This window comes from Urocitellus parryii, chromosome 7 (assembly GCF_045843805.1).
Source record: "Urocitellus parryii isolate mUroPar1 chromosome 7, mUroPar1.hap1, whole genome shotgun sequence".
NCBI lineage: Eukaryota > Metazoa > Chordata > Mammalia > Rodentia > Sciuridae > Urocitellus > Urocitellus parryii.
In genome coordinates this window covers 3,188,314-3,212,512 of record NC_135537.1, presented here as the reverse complement: position 1 = coordinate 3,212,512, position 24,199 = coordinate 3,188,314, and the positions used below count along the sequence as shown (strand labels likewise).

The following is a 24,199-nucleotide window of genomic DNA, read 5'->3' as shown; positions in this document are numbered from 1 at the left end:
ACTGGGGTTTTCACCTGAAAGAATGTGTGGTGGAGGGGATTTTGCCAACTCTCCTGAGGGGGATGAGAGAAAGGTAGGGCAACCCTCGGGGCATGCAGGGCACTTGTGAGGTACTCCTGTCGGCCATGAGGACTGGGTAGGGGACTGGCGGGCAGTTTCCAGCAAACATAGGGATTCCCATGTCACTCAACTTCATCTAGGTGACAAAACACAGAGTCACAAACTCCATTGGAGCCCAGAAGCGGCTCTGCGTTTCCGTTAACACAGGTGACACTTTTTGGGGCCTGTCAGTTTACTTTTCAGGACTGCAACCACTGGGAAGAAACATGGCCTCCTATAGTGTGTACGTGGGATAAGGAGAACTGAGGATGGGCCCAGGCCCTCGGGCAGAACTCTGCCTGGGAGCTGCCGCCCGGCTGTAAGCCTTAGCCATGAAGTACAGTGAAGCTGTTGAGTCCTGGATAGGAGAAAGACATTTCTGCTTAAAAAACTAAGGAAGCCATGGGGCTGGGGCTGCAGCTCAGCAGTAGAGCACTTGCCTAGCATGTGTGAGGCACTGGGTTGATCCTCCGCACCACATAAACTAAAGATATGGTGTCATTTAAGACTAAAAAACATATTAAAAAACAAATCAATGACAAAAAAAAAAAAACAAAACTAATGAAGCCATATTAAAATTTTTTTGTTTGTTTTTTTGGTGCAGTGTTGGGGACTGAACCAGCACTAGGCAAGCGCTCTGCCACATAGCTGTACCCCCAGCCCCATGTTTTACTAGTACACAAAATTTATCTACAAAGTCAGGAAATCCAAGTGGGATATATCCTGAGGTATCACAGTTGGAGTGAGGAAAACCCACAGGATCCACAGAGTCCCCATCTTGTGGGGCAGAGTAAACCACAGTGCTGGCCCACTACCTGGGAATAACAGACTCACTTTAGAAATGGCTAGGACTGTGACCATAAATGCAGAACCTGACCCTGACAGTGAACTCTGGGAAGGAACACACTGCACATGAGACTTGATTCTGCCTGGTGTAGAGGAGAGCCCGGCTCGCTGCCTGGGATCACCCCACACCTGTGATGACATCCCAAGTCTGGCTACAGAACCAGGCAGATGGCTGCTGCTGCAAACACGTGTGGTACAGGGAAGAACCTCCGCCTGTAGACAAGGGCTTCGGACGCACATTCCAAAGACATTTCAAAGAAAGAGAAAGTGAAAGCAAGAGACAGAACGATGTTTAAAAAGATCAGTGCAATGGCTCTTGTATGCTAAACCAAGAAAAGCCAAGCCAGCTCTACCTCGTGGCCCTAATTTAAAAGTCAAATATAAATGATAAACCAACAGATTGGGATATAAAAAGATGCTTAGAGGCTGGTATGTGGCTCAGTGATAGAGAGCCTGCCTGACACCGGGGAGGCCCTGGGTTCTATCCACAGCACACCAGAGGAAGAGAAGGGAGGAAGGGAGAGAGACAGACAGGAGAGAAAGAAATATTTAGATGAAAAAAGTTCTTCAGTTCCATGAGTTCCGGGGCAGGCAGTGTGGCACCGTGTGGTGCTTGTCACAGAACACTGAGGTTTCTATACTTCAGTGTGCCAAGAGGAGAGCCCAAGGGTGAATGATCTCACAGCACGTCCCACTGGCTGGAGGAGGAACGTGAGGTGTGTACAGCATGGAGGTAACTACCCCAATCGGCAGCAGAGCGTGATCAAGACACGATTCTCCTGCCTCCCAGCACAGTGCCATTGTGCAGCTGCTACAGAATTAAAACACAGGCCAACTGTGGAGACCAGGAAGAGGGGCTTCGTGGGAACCAAGGAGTCATGCTGTTGTTAAACTAGGAACAACAGAGGAATGCTTGGGCCTTCCCTGGAGTGGGGTGCTTTTCTTTCTCTGCAGAGGGACTGGGAGGAGGCCCCTTCACCCCTCCATTCTGCAGGACTGTGCTCACTACCCATGCTCACCTTCAATGTGATGCCAGGTTTACTGCTATGTGGCTCAACAAGAAAATAAGTTTTCAGGCATCATTTTGAATGGTTCAATAATACTTAAATTATATTGTGTTGGCAGATTTGTGAATAGTTTTTAAAAAGAAGATGAATACTTAATTAAAGTCATATTTTTAGCTAATCAATTATCAAAGAACAAGTAACTATTAACTGCAAAAAAGCCTGTTATTTTTTGGCTTTCCAGAAAAAGGTCTGATAGGCATGTTCATGGCCGGTACACCATGGTGTGAAAAGCCACTCTTTGGAATGGCGCAGAAAGACTCTATTACTCAAAGCATCAGGGGCCAACTCTACTGAAACCCCAGCCATGGCAGAAGGCTATAGCTTCGCTCCTGGGTGGGAGAAGACAAAAGAAGGAGGGACCCGGGGACAGTGCGCAGGCAAGGTGAGAGGCAGGCCTCTCTGAGGAAGGAAAGCAAGAGCCACGAGCTTCCACACAGATACCCCAGCCGCAGGCAGAAAATGTGCATGGTGTTCTCAGCAAATGGAGACAAAGCAAAGGGGACATGGTCAGGTGGGACTGGACTCATTTATAATACTGTGAAACGTGAGGCGTCTGTGGCCCAGTTTCATGTTTAGTATGACCAATTATTAGGGAGACCCCTGACAGTCAATGAAAGAAAAGGCTCCTCCACGCTGGAGGAGGGGGGTGCAGAGGAAAGGGAGCATACTCTACGGTTATCAACAGCCTCCACCTGAAATACAAATTATGGAAAGGAACACAAGAGGGTGACCTGCAGAGGGACGAAGGGAACACTGGTTGCAACTGTACTCTTTTCTCCTCAAAGGAAACAGCTATCTACAGCACAGACTTCAGAAGGCACTTAAAGAGTCACCCCCAGCTGGGTGGTGCTACCTTGGGTGGTGCTTCGTCGGACCCTCCAGAGTCCCAAGACACGGTGGCCTGTCTTCTGGACTCCATCCTCATCCGTTCTTCCTGCTGAGCCTTCTCTTCCTCCAGGATCGTGCTAGAGAAAACACACTGAATCAGGGGGCTGAGAGCCAGAGCAGCACCCGTCATAGCCCACCCGGCCCCTCCAGGAACACACCTGGACCCTAGTGGAGGACACTCATAAAGAAAGGGGAACGCCGCATTGGGTTCCTAACCCTGAGCCAGGACGCTAGAGCAGCCTTGGTTCTCAGGGGCACAGGGAAGAGAGAGGCTGGTGAGAGTGGAGGACTGGCCAAGGGGAAGCATCTATACGCCGAAGTGCACTCTGAGCAGATCAGAAAGACCCGAGCAATCCCACACAGCCCTCGTCAAGCAGCTACACACGAGGCAAAATCTGGACAGACACACTCCCACAGAATATGACCTCACCAGCACGTTATGTGACCAATTAGCAAGTTGGCCAACAACTTCCTCAATTGCTCAGTACAGTAGTCCTACTAATTCTCAGCTTAAAAAGTACTTTATCTGGCCAGGAAAATAAGGAAGACAACAGCACTTACAAGTGCTTCAGAAAATACCGTCTGCCCTGAGCTGGAAGCGCTACACTTACCCCGGCTGTGCAGAGGTTGAGGTCCCACAAGACTGCCAAGACTTCAACTTCTCAGGCAGAGGGGGCGGGGCGAGGCTTAGCTAGCTCCCCAGGCCACACGCACCCCCCCAGGCTCAGTGGGCCCAGTGGGTCTTTGAAACGCTCGTCCTAAGCCTAAGAGGCAGATAGTGCTTTCCTACGTGCCTGTAGCTCCAAGTTCTAATAATACAGCTCATTCAAAGTTTCTGGCCCCTGGCAGGCAGAATGCAGTAAATAACCACCCAGAATTATTCAGGAAAGAGTGACATCAGCGGCAGAGACTCTTTCTAATCTGGGAATTTGTTCAACTGTTCATAAAGACATTCCTGTAGAGGTGGAGCCTGGCTCTCACTCAGGCACCTTCCCAATCAGGAGGACAGACAAGATTCATTTCCTAGCTGCCCTGAGTCAGAAAACCATCACTGCAGACCTTAAAGACATTTTTCCTCAAAAGGAAAGGAAATATTCTCCTCAAGGCAAGGATCGTATTACCACTTTAAAGGCTGAGGCCCACCCTTTCCTCCCAGCCTCTGGTTTCCTTCCCACTTAAAGACTGTGGTCAAGCAAACAAACGCCAAGCCACCTCCATAACATGCAAGAATCCCTCAGCAGCCTCCCAAGAAAGGCACTCTGGGCACCTGGCCGAGGGTGAGTTCCAGGTGAACCCAGGCAGCGTTTGGGGAGGGAGCCCTGGGCATGTGTTTAAGGTGCTCTGGTTCAGGGTAAAGGGAGACTCAATAGCCAGAAAGAGAATAGCAGTGCCCTTGCAGAGAAGGAGGGTGGGTTCTGTCTGGAGTGTCCCTGGCTGCACAGGCATCAGCCCAGTGCCATTACAGGCCCTGTAGAAGCCAGGAAGAGGATTTCTAGCAAGCTACCAGGGCAAACCCATCCAAGCACATAAGCATTACATGACTAACGCTTGGCAGTGCACTCTGTCCACTCTGTGTGGAAATAAACATCTTTACATTTAAACTTTCTTTACGTTCATGACCTAGAGCCCCATGTTACACTTTGAAACCATGCCTGTCACATAGTTGACACTTAGGCATCTGCTGGATGAACAAAGGATTCACAGTGAGTGGGTGAGACACACACATTCCAAGGACCCAGCAGATAAGTGACTTGGCTGGGACTCAGCTCATCAGTAATGACAGCTGTAATGAGTAGTCAGGTACAGGGAAGGAGCCTGAGGTCTGAGTCAGACTGATGTGGGGTTCAAGTTCTGCCACAGACAGGCTGTTACCAGACAACTTGATCCCTCCACACCTCATCCACAAAATGGAGCGCCTCCCTAACCACCCTAACTACTGACCTTGAGGGTTACTGAAAAGATAAAATAAAATTCAGACAATCTCTGTAAAGTGCACCAAAACCCAAGAAGCTTTTAAAAATGAAAAGAACTATGCCAAAATCCCCATCAAATAGCATCGCCCAATGGCTAACGGCTAGCATTCCCACAGGCGCTGCAAGTATTTCAAATGAGTTAAGCAGCAATTAGAGCTTGAGGCATGAAAAGAGCAACTCTTACTGAAGTGTTTACAGTGCAACTTTCATGAACTTGCTAGAATAGTTACTGATACTGGTGCCTCCGGCTAGCCAAGAACATTGCCACCATCGGGGACAGGTGAGTCTTGGACAGGAGCTAAAACAGCTCCACAGCAGAAACCTGGCAGATGCCCCTTAATGTCTCAGGGCACAGAACAAAGGTACACCCCTCCAAGGCTGTTGGGGAGGATGGAGACGGGTATCCGTGGTAGTTCACTCTTCCAAAGTGATGTGGGTGCTCTCTTCGTTCCCCTCTTCCTCCGAGCCAGGAAGAGGGGCCATCATATTCTCCACCACCTCTCCTGGAACACCTTTCTCTCCTCTGCCTGGCCATGCCTGACTTATGTCTCAAATGTCCTCCATAACATCTTCCCCAAGCTTCCAATTCCCTTCAGGCTGTCCGTACATGTTCAGAACTGGCACGGCCCTGAATCACAACATGCATGAAGAATTGCCAGGAGTGGCCAAGTGACGCCCTGGAGCAGAGCGGGTCTGCTGTCCAGTGTGGAGGACCACACTGCAAGCCCCCAGCACTGGCCAATGGTGAATCAGGAGAGGCCTGCACACAGGCTGCTTTCTTTGAGATGGTTCCTAGGGATCAGAGTCAGTCTGAGACCACAGCACAGTCCCAACTGGCCCTAGGGAGAAGCACATCCCTTTAGCAGTTTCCAGGTGCCCTGCTCTTCATCACCTGACCCTTAAAGCAAATAGCAGAACCTGAATCCTAACATTTTAAGACTTAAAAAAAAAAAAACCAAAACCTTAAAAGCTTTTAAAGTCTTTAAAAAATCAAGGGAAAAAATCAACACAAAATAACTTTTAAAAGTCCTTTCTTTTATTTCTTCATATGATTAAAATACAGGCAAGCTGCTATAAGACTAAACAGGACATTTCTTCCAGGCAAGACAACTCTACTTTAAATAGGTCCCACTGTGCCATTTTATGTCACATGGGTTGTCTAATCTTGTGGCTGTGTCCCAAAGATTGCATCCAGAATTGTGAAATCCCTTGCATAAGGAGATTTCCTGAGGTCCCACCTGGCCAACCAACCTCCCCCACCCACTGAAAGTCACTTCCCCTTTTCTCTAGCCTGCTGAGTTCACCTATGAATCTTCCCTTGAGTCCTTAACCACTGCTGCCTCAGTGCCCGGTTTAGGCTATAAGCTTAGGCTTCCTGCACCTGTCAGATGGGTTTCCATTCCTCTTCTCACTTGTACAGCATGTGCACACCAGATATTCCAAAATTTCTTTTCTTTTTAAATATATTTTTAGTTGTAGATGGACACAATACTTTTATCTTACTTATTTAGATTTATGTGGTGCTGAGGATCAGATCCAGTGCCTCCCATGGGCTAGGCAAGCACTCTACCACTGAGCCACAGCCCCAGACCCCAAATTTCTTTAGGTAAGCACACCAGTCTGTGCTTCAGAGACACAAAACAACTAGGAAGGGAATTCCTGCCATTTCCAGAAATAGCATATCAAACACTCCTGAGTAACCATAATCTGTTGTTCAGAGTAGGAATATAAATCACTCACAAAAGGCTAGTCCCTAGATGGAGGAGGAAGGCACCAGAAGACAACGCTGAGCTGCTCTCCTGCATTTGCATCTGCTGAGGAACCAAGGGCAACACTAGAATGTGCACAGGGTCATGGAGATCAAGCTGAAGCATATTTTCCCAAACTCTCAATATTTTTAGTAGCTATTCATTATACTTGGAAGCTTTCAGCTGCTGAATATGAACTGGCAGGGAGCCCTCATGGTTTTTCCTAGAATGGTGGTTTCAAAGTCTTATGCTTGCAAAGAGATAGAACAATAAGAGCTGAAACTTGTTGCTTCAAACACGAGTGCACTTGATAACTATGTCCATTTATCCACAGGGCCCATCTAGGAAGAGAGTCCTGAAGAGGGCAAAGGAGAACTCAGAATTTGTTTTCAGCTCCTTCATTTTAAAAGAAAGAATTGCCCAAGTAGCCAATTCACACTTAAAGGACATAAAAACGTGGGAGAGTGGCTGATTTTCATCTGGTTGCATTACCCCTTGTGAAACTGGGTCTCAGGCTCCCTGAGTGGGCATGGGAGGGTCTTACTCACACCCTTCCAGAGCATCCAATGTGAATTCACTTGTAAGGTATTTTGATGGTAAACAAGAACGTGGTCTATTGAGTCCCCCATTCCCAGCACTCAGCCAGGATACACAAACAAATCTCCAGCAAGGACAGATTTCAGGAACAGAAAAGGCCCATCAATACAGAGTGGCTGATGTTTGGGTTGTCCAAGCACTTTCAGAGGAAAGGGACTGCACCCCTGGTGGGCCATGCAGTCACAGAGCTCTCCCTGCCAGGCCCGCAGTGAGAAGAAGGCTGGCAGATGAAGGACCATGCATTGGAGAAGACCTGGAGAAACTCTGAAGGAAATGCTAGATGGTTCAGTGCTTGGAGCCGCCTTACAGCCACAAGAAAAGAAAGGAATGTTTATCTATTTCCTTTCTGTAGCCTGTGTCTCAAGATTGACCGTGATGTGAACTCTCCTCTTTGAAACTACAAAACTATATTTCTTTAAATAAGAAATGTTCTCTGCTTTATTTAATATGGAGGGAAGAACTTTCACTTTTAAAAAAGACTGGACTTTGACCACCTAAACAAAGCAATGATATCACAAAATTTACTTTGGAAATAAAAATCAGTCTGGGTTTATAGTGCAATAAATTTGAAGGAAAAAAAGTGGGAGGGAATGGCTTGCTCTGGCAAGTTCATGGGAATGCCAGTTTTGAAACATGATCTCTTGTAATTACTCAACTTTGCCTCATCACAAAGGAACGGAGCTGACCTTTCCGAGAGCTTCCTGGCATCTGTGCGGAAAACAAGCCTGCAGAATTGAGCAGGGTGGGGAGGCTCAGCTGGGTGGGCTGAGCTAGGGACTAACTGCCACCGTGTGTCCCAGCTGCGCCTCCCCTGGACATCACCCTCATCAACACTGAGATCACACTTCTCTCTTCACCTAAGACGTATTTCAGCATGCAGGACGTGAGCACTGCTGTATGTTTGGTGAGTCGGCCATCTTGAAATTATGTTTTAAAAAGCAGTTTCTTCTAAAATCTTACTACACAATGGTGAACTCTTTCTATTTCTGGCATGTTTGACAGCTCTTCTTGTGGACTGGAACTATAAACGATGAATATAAGAAACAACTCCATGACAGCTCAAGAGAGCAGCCAATAGCTGTAGGATCCTGGAGGGCACTGGTCAGAGGAGGAGTGCCACCAGGCAGAACCTCACAAGTGGGCCGGTACTCTGACCAAGCTGCACCCCAGCCCGGGTTCCTACTTTATAACAGTCCTTAGCCAGCAGGCAGACCCTAGTACTACTGGCTTGATGAACCAGAGAACGAATCTGGAGCAACCATGGCTGACGGAAACAAAGGGGAAATCCAAAAAAGAAGAGACCAGAGAGGGAGTGCCTTGGTTCTGAAGCACGAGTTCTGTCCAAACCTCCAGCTGACACACAGGGCAGACTCCAAGCAGCCCAGCCAGGCTAAAGAAAAGAGTGGGCAGAGATGTGACTGGCTGCCTAACTCAGGTAGGATCTGCAACCCAACAATCCGAATGCTCATGAGAGGAATGATTACAAGTCATAATACCCAGGACATGATTGAAAATTCTCTGATATACAAGTCCATATGAAAATGTCATCTGCTGTCAAGAAGAAAAAAGATTGACTCTAAAGAGGACTCAGACATTGAACTGGTAGGCAGTAGCTTTCAAAGAAGCCACTATATTGAAGGACAAAAGATAAGTTTGTTCATAATAAATGAAATGAAAGGAAATATTGGCAGGGAAAGAAAATACAGAATAAAAATTCTGTAACTAAAAAATATATCTGAGATAAAATTTCCATGGATGGGATGATAAAGAAGAGTTAGAGAACTTGGCGACAAATCAGTAAAAAAATTATCTAGTCTGAAAGAGAAAAAGGACAGAGGAGAGGGTGGAGGGGAGGAGGAGCACCTGGGCCTGGGTTGCACACCTGCGATCCCAGCACTTGGAGGCTAAGGCAGAGCGCTTGCCTTGCACATGTGAGGCACTGGGTTCGATCCTCATAAAATAAGTAAATAAGTAAAACAAAGGTATGGTGTCTAAGTTCAACTAAAAAAAAAAAAATTAAAAAATTAAAAAAAAATACATCAGAAGAAGTAATGGTCAAAGTTCCTCCATATATGGCAAAAGATGCAAATATACAGCTTTCAGAGGTTCAGAAAATCCCAAGCATGAAAATAGAAAACACCCGCATAAGCTGTGTGAACCATGGAACACCACCGATTGGAGATGACTAAAGCTATACACCACACACAGAACACCAGCACTGGTGCACTAGAGGCTCCTTCCAAGAAGGGAAGAGGTAGAGTAGAAGGCAGGACACCTTCACAGGACTGATAGGAGAAACAAACACAACAAACCCCACTCAGGCAACAAAAATCAAGTTCAATTCACTTATGGGTAAAGCAGGACTAATGGAATTCACTACCACCAGATCTGCACGAGAAACGCTGAAGAGGCTCCTCAGGTTGGTGAAAAGCCAAAGCGTGAGCTCTTCATGCAGAAGGGAGCACTGCGTGGGGATAAATGCAGAGGACTCTTTAAAACGTGCTCAAGACAAAAACTGCAGTCTTATTTTGCAGGGTTAATAGTGTGTGTGAATGTGGTACACACCTGGCCTCCAGAGCACAGCAGGCTGAGGTGTGGTAAATGCAGGTTCTATATTTCCATCTAGACAGTGAAAGGTCACAGAAGGATGTCAAAATCCCCAGGGCAGCACAGGAAGCCCAAGGCAAATATACTGCTGCAAACGTGCATGAGGGAGTGGGGCAGAGGATGGGCTAGTATCATTGAAGGCCAAAGCCACTTGGCTAAAAGCAAAGACACTGACTACAGAGGCCCTAGGCTTCTCCCTGTCTTCTGGCTACTGACATGGAGCCAATGGCCCTATATTTGCGCACTCTCCCCCTCCAGTCTCCTCCCCTGTCTCCTTTGTAAGCGGGAGCAGAGAAGGTAACCACTTGGGGCCCCAGGCACTTATTTCCAGAGAGGCAGAGAAGGACATTCATGCCTTCTAACTCCTCCTTAATATTTCTAGGGACACTAAGCTTATAGACAAAATTCATGGCAATTCAGAAAAACTATGAGGAGGGAGAAAATAGAAACAGAAACAGAACAGATGGAAGAAATCATGGTGGCTAGGAGCATCTTGAGGATTTCACCATGGGCACTGAGGACAGGGGTCTCTGCCACAGATATGCAGCCACAAATGCTGCACCTGAAAAGCCCCGTCTAAGGCTGGTGAGAAGCACTGACAGTAAAGAACAAATTAGACAGGAAATGGTTAAGACAAAAAGTTTTAGTGGAGGGCTGGGGATGTGGCTCAAGCGGTAGCACGCTCGCCTGGCATGCGTGCGGCCCGGGTTCAATCCTCAGCACCACATACAAAGATGTTGTGTCCGCTGATAACTAAAAAAAAAAAAAATTAAAAAGAAAATATTAAAAAAAAAAAGTTTTAGTGGAAACCATTTTAAGTTTACATTAAATTCCTATTAAATTCAGATTCATTCATTACTTTTTATTACTCTGAAGGCTGAGGTGCTGTGAGCATCTTAAGAAATACAGGTATAACCAGAATGTGGACTGCCCTTTAGGTAACATCCAGGCCCCGGAGAGGGAGGAGATGGAACACACGGTGTGATGACCAGAAGGCAGTCAGATGCCCCCTCTGAAAGGAATTCTGGAAGCAAATACAGAGGTACTTCAAAAGATATGCAGAGAAGCAGCACAAGCAATCCTATGTCATCAGTCCAACCCTGAGCTTCTAATGTGAGAGTCTTACTGGAGGACGAGTGGAGAGTCACCAAGAGCTGCGACTCTTGTGGAAGAGTTGTGTGCAGACTCATGCTCTAGAAGACCTGCCAAGTGTCAAAGCGCTTGGCATCGTCAAGTCTGCACAGCAGGAATGGCTCCCCGTACTCAAGGGGGCTGTCCACACTCCTTCACTTATACAACCAGACCCTGCAAAGGAGCTGCTGCTGTTGTCCAGGGAGACTCGGTGGTGGGGCCAGGGCTCAAGCTCAAGTCTGGTGCCAAAGCTCATGATCTTGCATGGTTCTGCTGTTGCTTATCTTAAGTTCAAATCCAAGAAACCAGACTATTCTAAAGACATTTAACTAATCAATAACTGTGGATCTTCAGAAAAGTTTTGTTATGGTACCTGCCACTAGGCAGGCTAACGGAGTATGCGCCTACCTTGGGCTGTGTGTAATTACAAGCATTTGGATGAACTATTTCACTTAATCATGAAAATCATCACATGGACAATATTTATGATCCTCCTCTTATAGGGAGACTAAGCAACTTGCCCAGGGTTACAGAACCTTTTAAACACTCTTTGAAAAATTTTCCATACACGTTTACTTTAAAGGTGTTGCTAGCTTGAACTGGAAGTTTCACAAACCAACTGAAAGTTTTTGTTCCTGAGGTGCCTTGTAATTCACTTGAGTATGCTACTGACACACAATATGAAAAAAAAAATTGTGCCTGTAGGTACTGAACTAAACTTTATTCCTGACCAAACCATCTGTCACAGTGCTGTATAACAAAATTAAGCACCAAAAATAATACAAAGTTAAAACAATTACCAAAAACCTAAGACCAAAATTATACATGCATGCATACATGTCAAAACCCCAAAACCCAAACCCCCAAAAGAAAGCTCTCAGCAGCCTCAAGCCGGAGCCGAGTCCACACACTGCCTGAGTTTATAGCAGACTCAGGATGACCCCCACAGAGAGGCCTGACTCCCCAGCTGCTCCCTGTGGGAGCACACTAAGGATGAGCCAGCAAAACAGGCAGTGAGACAAAAGGCACACTGGGAAACTGTCACCCATAAAAACCTGGGGTAGAGGCCTTGGTGCTGCTGTTGTACCTTATTTATTTATTTATTAAAACACACACACACACACACACACCTTTTAAAAATTTGTTCTACTTAGTTATATATAACAGCAGAATGCATTTCAATTCTTTGTACACAAATAGCACCTTTTGATACTCAAACAATGTAGAAAGCCCAGCTATAGGAATTCTGGATTTCTCTTTCTTGTGTTTATTTTTTCACTCATTTATTAAGTTGCTGATCAGTCTAAGTCATATGGCAATGTTTTCTCTTTAAAAAAAAAATTTATTGATACTAGGAATTTAACCCAGGGGCACTTCATCACTGAGCCACATGCCCAGCCCATTTTATGACTTATTCTGAGACAAGGTCTCACTAGGGCTGGCTTTGAACTTGTGATCTCCTAACTCGGCCTCCCAAGTCAGTGGGATTACAGGTATGTGCCACAGCACCAACTAGGGCAATGTTTTCAGGGAATTCTAGACATCTAACTGAGGCTGTGGGCAGGACAGCTTGAGCTGTGGACTGGGTACATCTGCTGGGTCACAGTTCTATGCCCCAGGTTCAGCACCTTGCCACATGGTCTTAACCTCCTCATCTGCAAAGTGAAGGTGAGGGTGCCGCCTATATCCCCAGGGGCTGCGGTGAAAGCTCAAGGTGCAGTGCCTGGCCACACAAAGGGCTCAGTGACCGCTCCTTTCTAATGCAGTGACTAGTAATGCAGAGGAGACTTGCTATCAACTCAGTGAGCGCTTCCTAAAGAGCTCAGTGAGGGAGACTGGCTCAGAATGTGACTGTCTTCCAAGGCTATGCTTGCAAGCCGAGTGTCCTTATAACACAGACCTTCAGGTGAATACCTTGACATGCCACGTGTATCCTTTAACCTTCTCTTTCTATGTGAAAATGGCTTGCTTAGAAATAAGTAATAATTTCCAAAGGTTTAAAAGCATAAAACAAAACTGAAAACAACTACTGTTGGAGCAAGTGGAAGACATGCTCTCTCCTGGGTACACGTCTGTCCACTTAGAAACAGAACGCTCACACAGCCTCAGGTGCATGGATACATGCCTGACCTCGATGCCCACCCCCATGTATGCTCACAAGATCTTGCTGCTGCACTCTTGGAACAGTATTCTTTATTTCCAGTACTGGGAACGAACCCAGAGGTGCTCTTTCTAGCTACATCTCCAGTTCTTTTTATTTTATTTTGAGACAGGTTCTTGATAAGTCACCCAGGCTGGCCTCCAACTTGTGATCCTCCTGCCTCCTGAATCCCTGGGACTACAGGTGTGGCTCCTGCTTGGCTGGAGCAATATTCTCAAGCCCCAAACTAGTAAGCATCCAAATATCTACCACTGTGGAATGGAGAAATCAACTCTGGTGTGGGCACAAATGGGGCCACACAGCCATGACAATGAAGTACAGCTACCCGAGTGACAGGGACAACCTCACCAGCTAAATGCTGAGCAAATTAAATCACAAAGAAGAAGGGTGACAGCTGAGACCTTCAACCCGAAGGCTACCCTGGGAGAGTGGACAGCGACTAGGGAGGGCAATCTGGGTGCATTTCCAGGCTGTGGCCTTCTTGGTTCCCACTGGTTACAGTGTGTGTGACCTGACAGAGTCCACTGAGCTGTTCACTCAGCAATCCCCTCAGCGTTGGTGTTTTTATACTGCAGTAAAAGGTAAGGAAGAGATAAAAATTATGGCACAATTAATTTGTTAATTAAATTAATAATTTTGTTCATTCATATTAATCTAAAGAGGATTTAAGAAATTTAACATGAACTTAAAACTTTCCCTAAACTGAGATGAAACACGTTGATCCTTTTTACAGAGGCACAGATGCCTTTGTCAGGGAGCGTGCTGCTCAGAAGTCTTGGTTTTGAATAGAAGCTCCCGAAGTTCTTTCTTGTGGTCTCCTGCATGCGGAATCTGACCAAGAATTAACGGAACTCAAGTGGGGACCTAATGATTTTCCATCAGAAAAGCTCTAGTACACCTTTAACAATCTGTCAACCACAAAACACAAAAATGCTAGAATATGTATGATGAGAAATTCTTACTGTGGTACACTTAAAATACTCCTATTGTGGGGCTTTTTTACACTTGATAATGAGCCACCCGCAGGTTGATCTCCTTCTCCATGAATTCACTCCTACAAACATGGAAAGAGGTCATGAGGACAGGTTCCTAGGGACACAGAGACTGACTGACTCAGTAAAGTCTCACTGAGTGGTTTTCCTAAGACGCCACCTAAAAAGCTCGGTCCTGGGTCCCTCTCTTCAACTCACGCAGTCAGAACACACACACACACAGTCCAGTCAGGACGAGTGGAGGCCACAGTGCAGTGAGCCCACAGGGCGGGAAACACACTTGACTGGCCGGTGGGTGAGGATCACCAGGCAATTGCTGTTTCTTTGTGAAAACTCTGACTGTAATAAAAACTCTTAAAAACTTCACAATAGCAGCTATTTAATTATGTAAATGCCCAAGCAAACAATTATATAAAAAAGTTTAATTTCATCAGCTATTTGGTAGCCATATTACAAATATTCAAAATGCCAAGTTCAACTCCATCTCTGCTGAAAGCAGAGCGCCCTGGGACACATGAAGGCTCAGTCACCTGTGCTCAGTGTGCACAGGCCAGCCAGTGCTCCTGGCGGGAGGTGCAGGCAAACCGAGGCGAGTGTGACGATCCCTGTCCTCAAGGAGCCTCAGTCTAGTAGGGAGGAGACATACTAGACTGTGAGCTCCTCGAGGGCAGGAAAAGTGCTCCGGTCATCTGGCCCAGTGACCAGTGCCAGGCTCGGCAGCCCTTGTGGAACAGAGCTGAACTGGGATGCAGCCCTCTGTGGTAGCACAACAAGTACAGGGACACAGGGCTCCGGAGACCCAGGGTGCAGGCTGTGTGGCTGAGAGGCCCAGAAGAGCCAGCGTGAGACAGTAGCTGAGAGACAGGGAGGGCCAGGCAGGCGGGGCGTCGGTGGAGGGGTACAGGGGGGTACACCAGGCCAGGAGGGGGCATCTGCCAGGCTATTTGGAAGATATGGGGATGCCACCTGGCCATCCTGGAAGTTGGCTTGAGTGTGGCCTGCAGGCCTCTATCTGGACATGGGAGGTGGGTGCCAGTGACCCACTAGGGGTCATTCTGATCAGGGGAGGTCCCTTTCCATGGTGTCGCTTCAGGAAAACCAAGCCAGCTGTGCCAACCAGACAGGAGAGGAGTGCAGAAGAGCTGGCTCAGAGGGTAAGGCAACAGACTTCCTTCTTGGGTAACACAATGCCCAGCTGGCAATTTAAAATGTAAGTTGGAACTTATGAGAAAAGGGCAAGGCCAAAGCTAAAAAGTGGAGAGGCCCAGTCCACGAATGGCCAGATCAAGGGCACACGGAATCTGCAGGAGTGCTGAGGGCACAAGGGCAGTTGAGAACAGAGACCTGATCAATGCCCCTGGGAAGGATGTGGTCAGCATGTCAGTCAGTAGGGAGACACCAGGCAGGTGGGGTGATGGAACCCATACTAGAAGGGTAAATTTCAAGGACAGGCTCTGTGAAGTTCTGGGGGAAGATCAAGGAGGAACAAAAAAATCTAAGCAAAACATGAAATAAAGCATATTCAAAACCCAGCTATAGTAGCACGGAGGACATAATGAGTATGAGAACTGATTAAGACTGAAGAGTGTCTACTTGAAGAGGACTGAAGAGATGAGGGTGCTGGTGGCCCCATGGGCAAAAAGTGGAGACAGCAAGTGAGGCTGGCCTGACTGCGCTCTTCCCTCAGGATGAGGCTCTATTGAGCAAGGACTGTCTGGTCACCATGAACCCACAGAACCTTGCTCAGAACACAAGCATCCAGCAAACACCTGAGGACAGAAAGAAGCTTCACACTCCTTCCAACAGGGCTGACCCTCCCAAAGCATTCTCCTGCAAGGATCCTTCTTCCAGTGGCTGAGCCGTCTGAAGGTTGATGAAGCTTCAGGAGTGCTTGGGCACCACCAAAAAGCAAGGGCCAGATGAAGTTGCAGGGTGCCATGAACCCCGATATTTGGAATTAAAAAAAAAATTCTGTCCCTATCAAAATATTTGGCCCCAATGCAGATTCTAATTTGATTCAGTTCAACAAACATTCATTCATAGTGCCTGGTCCTACAGTCTGTATTGGCTGAAGGAATGAGTGAGATATGGTGATGCTTATCAGTAGCTCTGACTAAAGCTGAGGACACAAACATGAAAACAAGGACCCCAGGGCAGATGGCAGGTAGACCATGCAGATGCTTCTCTGAGGGACTCAGTACACACCTAGTCCCTATGTGACTTCCAGGGGTCTGGAAACTACTGGAGGCCTTGGGCCTAACAGTGCCTGGAACAAAGTGAGAACCACAAAAAGGCATCTGAACCAGCAGTGGTGGCAGAAGAGAGGCTACCTCTCTGGGGGGCAGGGCTGCATGGGGAAGCATCCTGGATTCTGAGTAGGAGTTTGCTATTGGCAAGGTGGGGGAGCAGGCAGTGAGCTCCCTGCACTAGTACAGGGAGGCAAAGGGGCCGAGTGGAGGAGGCTGCAGTGACAGCAGGGCTGCAGTGACAGCAGGGCCGCAGCAACCATGGGCCACCTAAGCCAGGCCAAGTCAGGAGCTTAGGGAGAGATCTGACAACAGCTGGAACTTCATTAAGATTTGAAGATATTATTCATTAAAGGCTCTAGCAAGGTACAAAGAAATGCCAATTAAATTTTAAACTAACTGAATTTGCAGAAGAAACAGCCCAGCCTCAGATGTCCTGATAAAATGACCTTAGAATGCTATGACTGCAAAGGATGAGAAGCAGCAAGGTCTGCCCCCGCCCAAGCCCTCTCCGCCCCACTCCTACCTGAGCTGCGCTTTAAGTTCAGTAAACCTGGGCCGCCTGCTGGGGTCATAGGCCCAGCATTTCGTCATAAGGCTGTAGAGGGTAGGAGGACAATTTGGAGGCATTGGTAATCTTTCCCCATTTTCAATTCGACCGATCACATCATTGTTCTTCACTCCTTGAAAAGGCTTCACACCATGCATCAGAATCTCCCACATACATACACCTGTGAAGTGGGAACGAAAACAGCGCAGTGAGCTCGGCAGGAAGGGCAACCCCATGTCTGGGAGTGGCTTTGCAGCGGGCACCATGGGGCCAGCTGTGAGATCCAGGCAACACATCAAGCAGAGCAGTATTCATTACCTCCAACATATAGTGAGATCAGTGATAACCACTTGACGGGGTGTGAGTATTGGAGTGCTGAATTATTACAAAGAAAAAGCCATAAAATCCCCTTGTTTTCCTCAGGTCTATTTCTCTGAAAATGCTGCACTTGAAAGTGACCCACCAGCTCAGGCACACTCCATGGCTCCAGAAGAGAGGCTACTTGTACATCCCCACCCAACTTCAGCCCAGCCTCATTACAACTGCAGCTGCTGCCTTGAGGACTGAAAAGAAACTCCTCAAGCACAGGTCTGCAGCTTTCAGAGAACTCAGCTTTCCCTCTAAGGCGCACGATGGCTTTGCTGTCTGGGCGACCCTCCAGCCCACCACTCCCCCTTCCCTTGGCCTGGTTGAGGACTCCCGTGGCTGTAGCCATCTCACCCAGACCAGGCTGCACCTTAGCAATGACTGCACTCTGCCCCAGGAGGCCAGACTTTGTTATCGGCTCAGTGATCCTATAGACCCACCTTTCAAATCAACAAACAGGACAGCTCAACACTGAGGATGGCACTGAGACGTGACCAAAGGCACCTTCTACAGCACCACACGATGGCCACCTGCACTCTGGCCGCCTGGGAGGCCAGTGCCTTGGCAGGCCACAGCACACCTCCCCTGGCATCAGCCCTTTTGCTCTCGGACCACCTCCTTTCAGCTTGTTCCTGAAGCAGTTCTAGGAGACCCTCCTGTCCCCAGGATGAGGCTGCTGTCTCAGGTCTGACTCTACCTTGGAATGCACACGGTAGGAATAATGCCCCATGCAGAGGACTTGGGATGCAAAGAAGGAAACTCCCATGCTGGCGTGAGCTGGATTCTCAAACTGAGCCACACATCGGCAACTACTGATAATTCCAGAATCTCTAACAAAAAAAATAATTTCTTGGTGCCACTCTTTTAGTAATCCCATTATCAGTAATAAAATTAAGAGTCGCTATTTCTCGAGAACTTACATCCTTTCTTTGAAAATCACATATCATCCTTAATGCCCTTACCTTTCTCTAAATACTATTTTATTAAATCAAATATGAGATGCCATTAATTATGTGACAAAAAGGGAGAAATACTGCCAGAGTGATTATGATGCAACCCTTTTTCCCACTTGGGGTTATTACTTTATTCCTACCAGAAGAGCCCTTTCAAACTCACTTGGACACAAAAACAATAATGTGAACAAACATGACGCCTGTGAGCAGGCCAGCCCAAAACAGCACAAAGATGCCCCCAGGTGACACAATGGGCCCCGCCCTGGAAAGGGCAAGATGTGACCATAGGTGCTGCAGGATCTGGGGCATGACCTTCCTAGGGGGATCCTGCAGTCTGGATTACACAGCTGCTCTTCCTTTTTCTACCTGTGGGCTCCTAAATACCAATCAGGGCACCAAATGGTTGCTGAAAATCAACAGCATGGAGCCAGGAGAAGCTGCATGAACTCAGCCAGCACTCTGAGCTGCTCCTGATCTCACGGGACACTCACACATAGGACTGCCATCAGGTCAACACGTGAGGGTGAAAGACAAGGAATGCCAGGGAGCGGAATGACGCAGGACAGTCGGGAGGCAGTGCCACCCATGGGAGGAAGGGCAAGTCATGCCACAGTCAGGATGAGCTGTCCAGCCACACAGTGCAGGTGGATAAGCCCAAATTTACACCAGCTGGGAGGCACTTCGACAATCCAGAGAGAAGGACGACCACTGAAGAGGACGGGAGGGGTGGGCCAGACAGGGAAGCAGCAGCTGAGGCCAGCAGGCCCCAGAGGAAGGACACCAAGGACAGCATAGACCTCGGGAAGCAGGGCCACCGAAGGGCCGAGGACACCCGATTGTTGAGTCTGTCACAGAGAATCATGAGATGGCCGAGGGGAGAGAAGGAAGGAAGGAGACAGACAAAGCTGCTCCCCAGGCAGAAGAGACAGCAGCAGGAGGAGCACAGAATAGCAATGGGACGTGCCACAGAAGGCAGAGCGCCACAAGGTGTGCCCAAGAGCTGTGAGCCGCACATGCTCCTCAACCACAGCCCCACGACCTGTGTGGCCAGGGAGATGCTCAGGCTCTGAAGGCCAGGCAACCCACGCTCGGGAGATACAGTGCAAGGCCTGTTTTGCCAAGCACATGAGACACAATTATTAAAAATACACAAAACTCCGAGAAATACTCACCAAACATCCACACGTCACTAGCTGAGGTAAAACGTCGAAAATTGATTGACTCTGGAGCCATCCATTTAATAGGCAATTTTCCTTTGGAAGCTAGAAGATTAATTTTAGAAAATAAATTTTCCCTGCAATCTGCTTGAGAACCTAGCAGAGCTGAGATTTTCACTATCAAATATAAAGCTGCATGGGGCTGGGATTGTGGCTCAGAGGTAGAGTGCTTGCCTAGCATGGGCGGGATCTGGATTCGATCCTCAGCACCACATAAAAATAAAGGCATTGTGTTGTGTCCATCTACACCTAAAAAATAAATATTAAATAAAAGTAATAAAAAAATAAAGCTTCAAATATTCCACCTGACTCTTTAGAGAGCAATGTTCTGCTTCCTCGATGCCCTGAGTAGTTAGACTAGGGTGGGGACAGAGACCCTGGGGTCCTTCCCTCTGTGGTGAGGCAGGGGCAGGGAGGAGAGTGAGTGGCAGGGCTTCGATGCTCACCAGGACACACCCACCCGTGTAAGACGGGTGGGTCCTGGTAGTGCGTACCGCACACTTGACTCTCGTGGCCATGAATATGGGGCCAATGCTCCACACATATGTGATGTCTCACAAAGATCACAACCTGAAGCCCTAAGACTATTCGTCAGGAGACCTTCTGGAGGCTGCCCCACTAACAGGTGGCTCGGTTCTGCCGAGCGCTCTATGGACCCAGACTTCTGGCTTGATAGGAGGGAGAATGCCAATGTGCCTACTGGGGAGACTTGAAATGTTTGCTGCCCCACGCATGTCTTTGTATGACTACAAAAGCACCTTGCGTACAAGTCTTATGGGTTACAAATTGTAGCAAATAAGTAAATACACAAATATGGACTCTATCCTCCATTTGCATGTGAAGAGTGAGGGGCGTGGAGCTATAGGGGTCTTCTTCGGGACAGCCCAGATCAACCCCGAGCTTCCCTTCTGCAGCCAAGGTACACCATCCAGGACCATCCTTCAGCTGCTGGGCTTCCAAAGGAGCCAAAGGAGACAGGCTACAAGGTGGGAACAGGTATCTCAAATATGGCATGGAGTGAGCAGAGACAGACCAGGGTTGGGAGGAGTGGGAGGGTGGATGGTGACCAGGAACAGGCACAGACACCAAGGGCCTACGCGGGGCCCTTTGGACCCTTAGAACCCTGAGAAAAAGGAGTAGTTTGAAGAAGTCTTAATACTTAGGGGTTCTTTTTCCATTATCCAAAAAAATCTACACTCATTGATCATTCTGAGGTGATATCTGCATGAATTACCAACTGCTCATTTTTTTATTTTTTAAAGTAGTTTTGAAATTGTAGATTGACACAATACCTTTGTTTAATTAATCAATTTATTTTTCATGTGGTGCTGAGGATTGAACCTAGTGCCTCACATGTGCCAGGCAAGTTCTCTACCACTGAGCCACAACCCCAGCCCCCAACTGCCCATTTTAAATGCTGTTAAAGGATGTGAAATTTTGGTATTTGTATGAATTTAGAACTTAGCTCTTTATTGGAATTCTAGGACTTGGACTAGTTAATATTTGAGCTAAATATGAGATATAGTTCAAAATTTGAAAAACTGACTTTTTAAAAAAAGTTAAATGACTAAATAACAAAAACAAACTTTTTTTTTTTTGAGAGAGAGAGAGAGAGAGAGAGAATATGAATTTTTAATATTTATTTTTTAGTTCTCGGCGGACACAACATCTTTGTTGGTATGTGGTGCTGAGGATCGAACCTGGGCCGCACGCATGCCAGGCGAGCGCGCTACCACTTGAGCCACATCCCCAGCCCCAAAAAACAAACTTTTTTCCTCACATATCAAAAGAAAACAGGATAGTAGTCACAGGCACAGAACACAGAAAGGGTGTGGAAGAGAGTAGTCAGAAAGGCTATCTGTCTGCTGCCGAAGAACCCGGGCCTCGCATGCTAGCCAAGCACTCCACCACTGAGCCAACTGGATTGAAATTTTGGGCCAATACAAATAAAACTGCAGTAACAAGAGTGCATGTGCTAAGTCTTCACTTCTCTGGGATCAGTGCCCAGGAGTCCAACCACAGTGCTGAATGATGGTCACAGTTTTATTCACTGAAGGCCTGCACACGCTCCTGCGTGGCTCTAATGTTCTACATCCCCCTGAGGACCTTATTAGTGGCTGAGCTTCTCTGAATCGCCTCCACCAGGTATGGGCAGTATTTGTTGTAATGATTCTGACGATGTGCAGTGTTCTCTCCCTCTGGTCTTAATCTGCATTTCCCTGATGGTTAAAGATACTGAACAAGGTCAAGGCTCATTTGCCACCCTATGTTCTCTTCAGTGAAGGTCTTCCTTTCTTTTGTTCATCTCCCAAGTACCTTCTTCATCTATCTTCCTGCTAAGGAAGTTCCTCCTGTGTGTTTGGTAAATACTTTCTCCTACCCTGTACTTTGACTTTTCATTCTCTTAGTAGTCTTCGGCAGAACAAAAATTACAAATTCTAATGTGGTCCAATTTATCAATTTTTCTTCCTTTTGGTATCAAGTTAAAGGATTCTCTAGATTTATATTTTTCTTCTAAAGGTTCTATGGTTTTATGTTTTATAAGCTCATGATCCATTTTGGATCACTCTGGACATCCTTCTCCTCTAGCACTGTTTGTGGACAGGGCCATCCTTCCTTCCTCCACCAAATCCATCTGACACCCAAGGAAAGCACATTGGAAAATACCTTCTTATTTATTTATTTTAAAAATATTGTTTAGTTGTCAATGGATCTTTATTTTATTTATTTATATGTGGTGCTGAGAACCGTACCTAGTGCCTCACAGGTGCTAGGCAAGCGCTCTATCACTGAGCCACAACCCTAGCCCCTGGAAAATACCTATTTAAAGAACTATAAATACATCAAAGATTTGCAGCTTATTTTTAGTTATTGCTTTAGTTTCTTACCTTTGTAGTAAGTACTGTCTTCCATGTACCGAGATAATCCGAAGTCTCCTAATTTTACACAATCATTTGAGGATACCAGGACATTTCGAGCAGCAATGTCCCTGACAAGGAAGAATTTGGGACAATAAATTTTAACACAATGAAAACAAACCTATAAACTCATCTATACTATATAAACATATTTTCACAGGTACACTGTGAAAGACAGCTTATAGACAATGCAAATAGATTTGTTATAGGCTAAAGAACATGATTTTACTTCACGTGTATTCCTTTTAGTAGATATTTACTCATGAATATGCTGATAGCTATCTTAAATAATGGAAAAACATTCTCAAATGATGAAAATGCTTATTAACTTTTCACAAAATTCTATCATTATCTGCAACAACTGACAGACATGCTCAAATGGGGGTCTGTAACTTCACCAGTACTAAAGAGATCTTGTTAAATCAAGTAAAAGTCATCTTCTGATCACAAGACTTTTGAGTGCTTTTGTGGATACAGCTTGTTTCAAAGCTGGACAATAACACAGTAACTGGTGTGACCCTTGGCAGATAGTTCTTAAGGACTTTCACTGGTCATCAAACTGGAGCCACAGATTATAAACAGAAATTCCAGAGAAGGGCAATAGATGTCACGGATAATGCTGTGGTGTCCTGGAGTTAATTATTTCGGGGACTCTTTCCACATATCCCCTGCTTCGTGTCAAGTACACATTCTTGACTATATGTGTGGAAGGAATAAATGTCCTGAAAGCATCCAAGAAAAGCCTTTCACCATGTGTTCCAAGCCAGGACTTCCCTCTGTAGGACACAACCTGATAGGCTATGCAACAGATCTGAGAGGTATGAAAGGTTCTGGGGCACTTGGAGCATGGCTCCTCCCCATACTTGGCCTGCAGTTCCACCCACTCAAGGCACTTGGTAGCTTCAGGATTGTGTCTCACCTGTGTACAAATCTTTTGCTCTCCAGATACGCCAGTGCGGTACTGAGCTGATAGGCATATAGGATCAGAGATGCCAGATCCAAGCTGTATTTCCTTACTTGCAAAAATGACCTCAGCTTTGGGAACAGCAAGATAAAAGAGAGAATAAAACTCAACACATAAAAGCTACACTCAACAGCATTGCACCAACGTTCCAAACACATATGAATACTATGAAATGGCTTCACTTTTCCCCTTATACAAAAAAAGTAATGAATGAAACATTTTAACTCAGAAATTGTACTTAATCATTATTTCAATCCTATTGTAAAACTAGAATCTTTATGCCTATATATGAATTCCAAAAAAATTATAGAAGACAAGCTTCAAAACAATAATAGAATCACAAAATAAAGAACTGCTAATAACAACAGGGACCCCAAAGATCTAGCTACTGTTCAAATGAACCTAAGACACAAACACAGCTTATTCACCACCACTGCAAAACTCAGTGTGGCCCAGGCGGGTGTGCCACGCAGTGAGGAGGACGGGATGGTAAGGGTGCAGTGGTCAGGTGTTGGGTGCTCACCCCAGGGGCTCACTGGTCTCAAGACTAGACTGACACAGTAATTCAGCTACATACTAACATGGGAAAGAAAGGCACACGGCTTTATTAATACTCTAGAAAATTGGCAAATAAAAGACAAATATTTAGCAAGAGGCTCTTAAGTCAGAAAAATGAACAAACTCTCCAAAAGCCAAAGCAGAAAAAAAACAGGGGGCAGGGAAATCTACACAAACACTCCATTTGTCTTGGAAGCATAGGCAGAGGAAGAAGGTGGGCTGAGCTGACAGAAACAGTGCTCCAGCCTGGCCAGACTCAGCAGCTGGGGTGGGGCTTGAGAGCTTGTGTTTCCACCAAGTTTCCAGGTGCTCTGACTA

The 24,199-nt window shown here is 46.6% G+C and overlaps 1 protein-coding gene across 7 annotated transcripts in view; it reads right to left on the bottom strand.

Annotated features, from left to right (window-relative positions):
* The window catches only part of Ptk2 (protein tyrosine kinase 2), a 230,131-nt gene that overhangs the window by 31,587 nt on the left and 174,345 nt on the right, over positions 1–24,199 (bottom strand). For 6 of the 7 annotated variants that reach the window (XM_026403058.2, XM_026403061.2, XM_077801007.1 and 3 more), the window contains 5 exons: positions 23,279–23,394; positions 22,330–22,430; positions 19,397–19,486; positions 16,882–17,086; positions 2,866–2,977 (listed from right to left, as the gene is read on the bottom strand). In XM_026403058.2, coding sequence (XP_026258843.2) covers positions 2,866–2,977; positions 16,882–17,086; positions 19,397–19,486; positions 22,330–22,430; positions 23,279–23,394 — 624 coding nt within the window. Of the gene's footprint in view, positions 1–2,865; positions 2,978–3,511; positions 3,639–16,881; positions 17,087–19,396; positions 19,487–22,329; positions 22,431–23,278; positions 23,395–24,199 lie in introns of those variants that run through there. The other variant, XM_077801010.1, reaches the window with a different exon arrangement.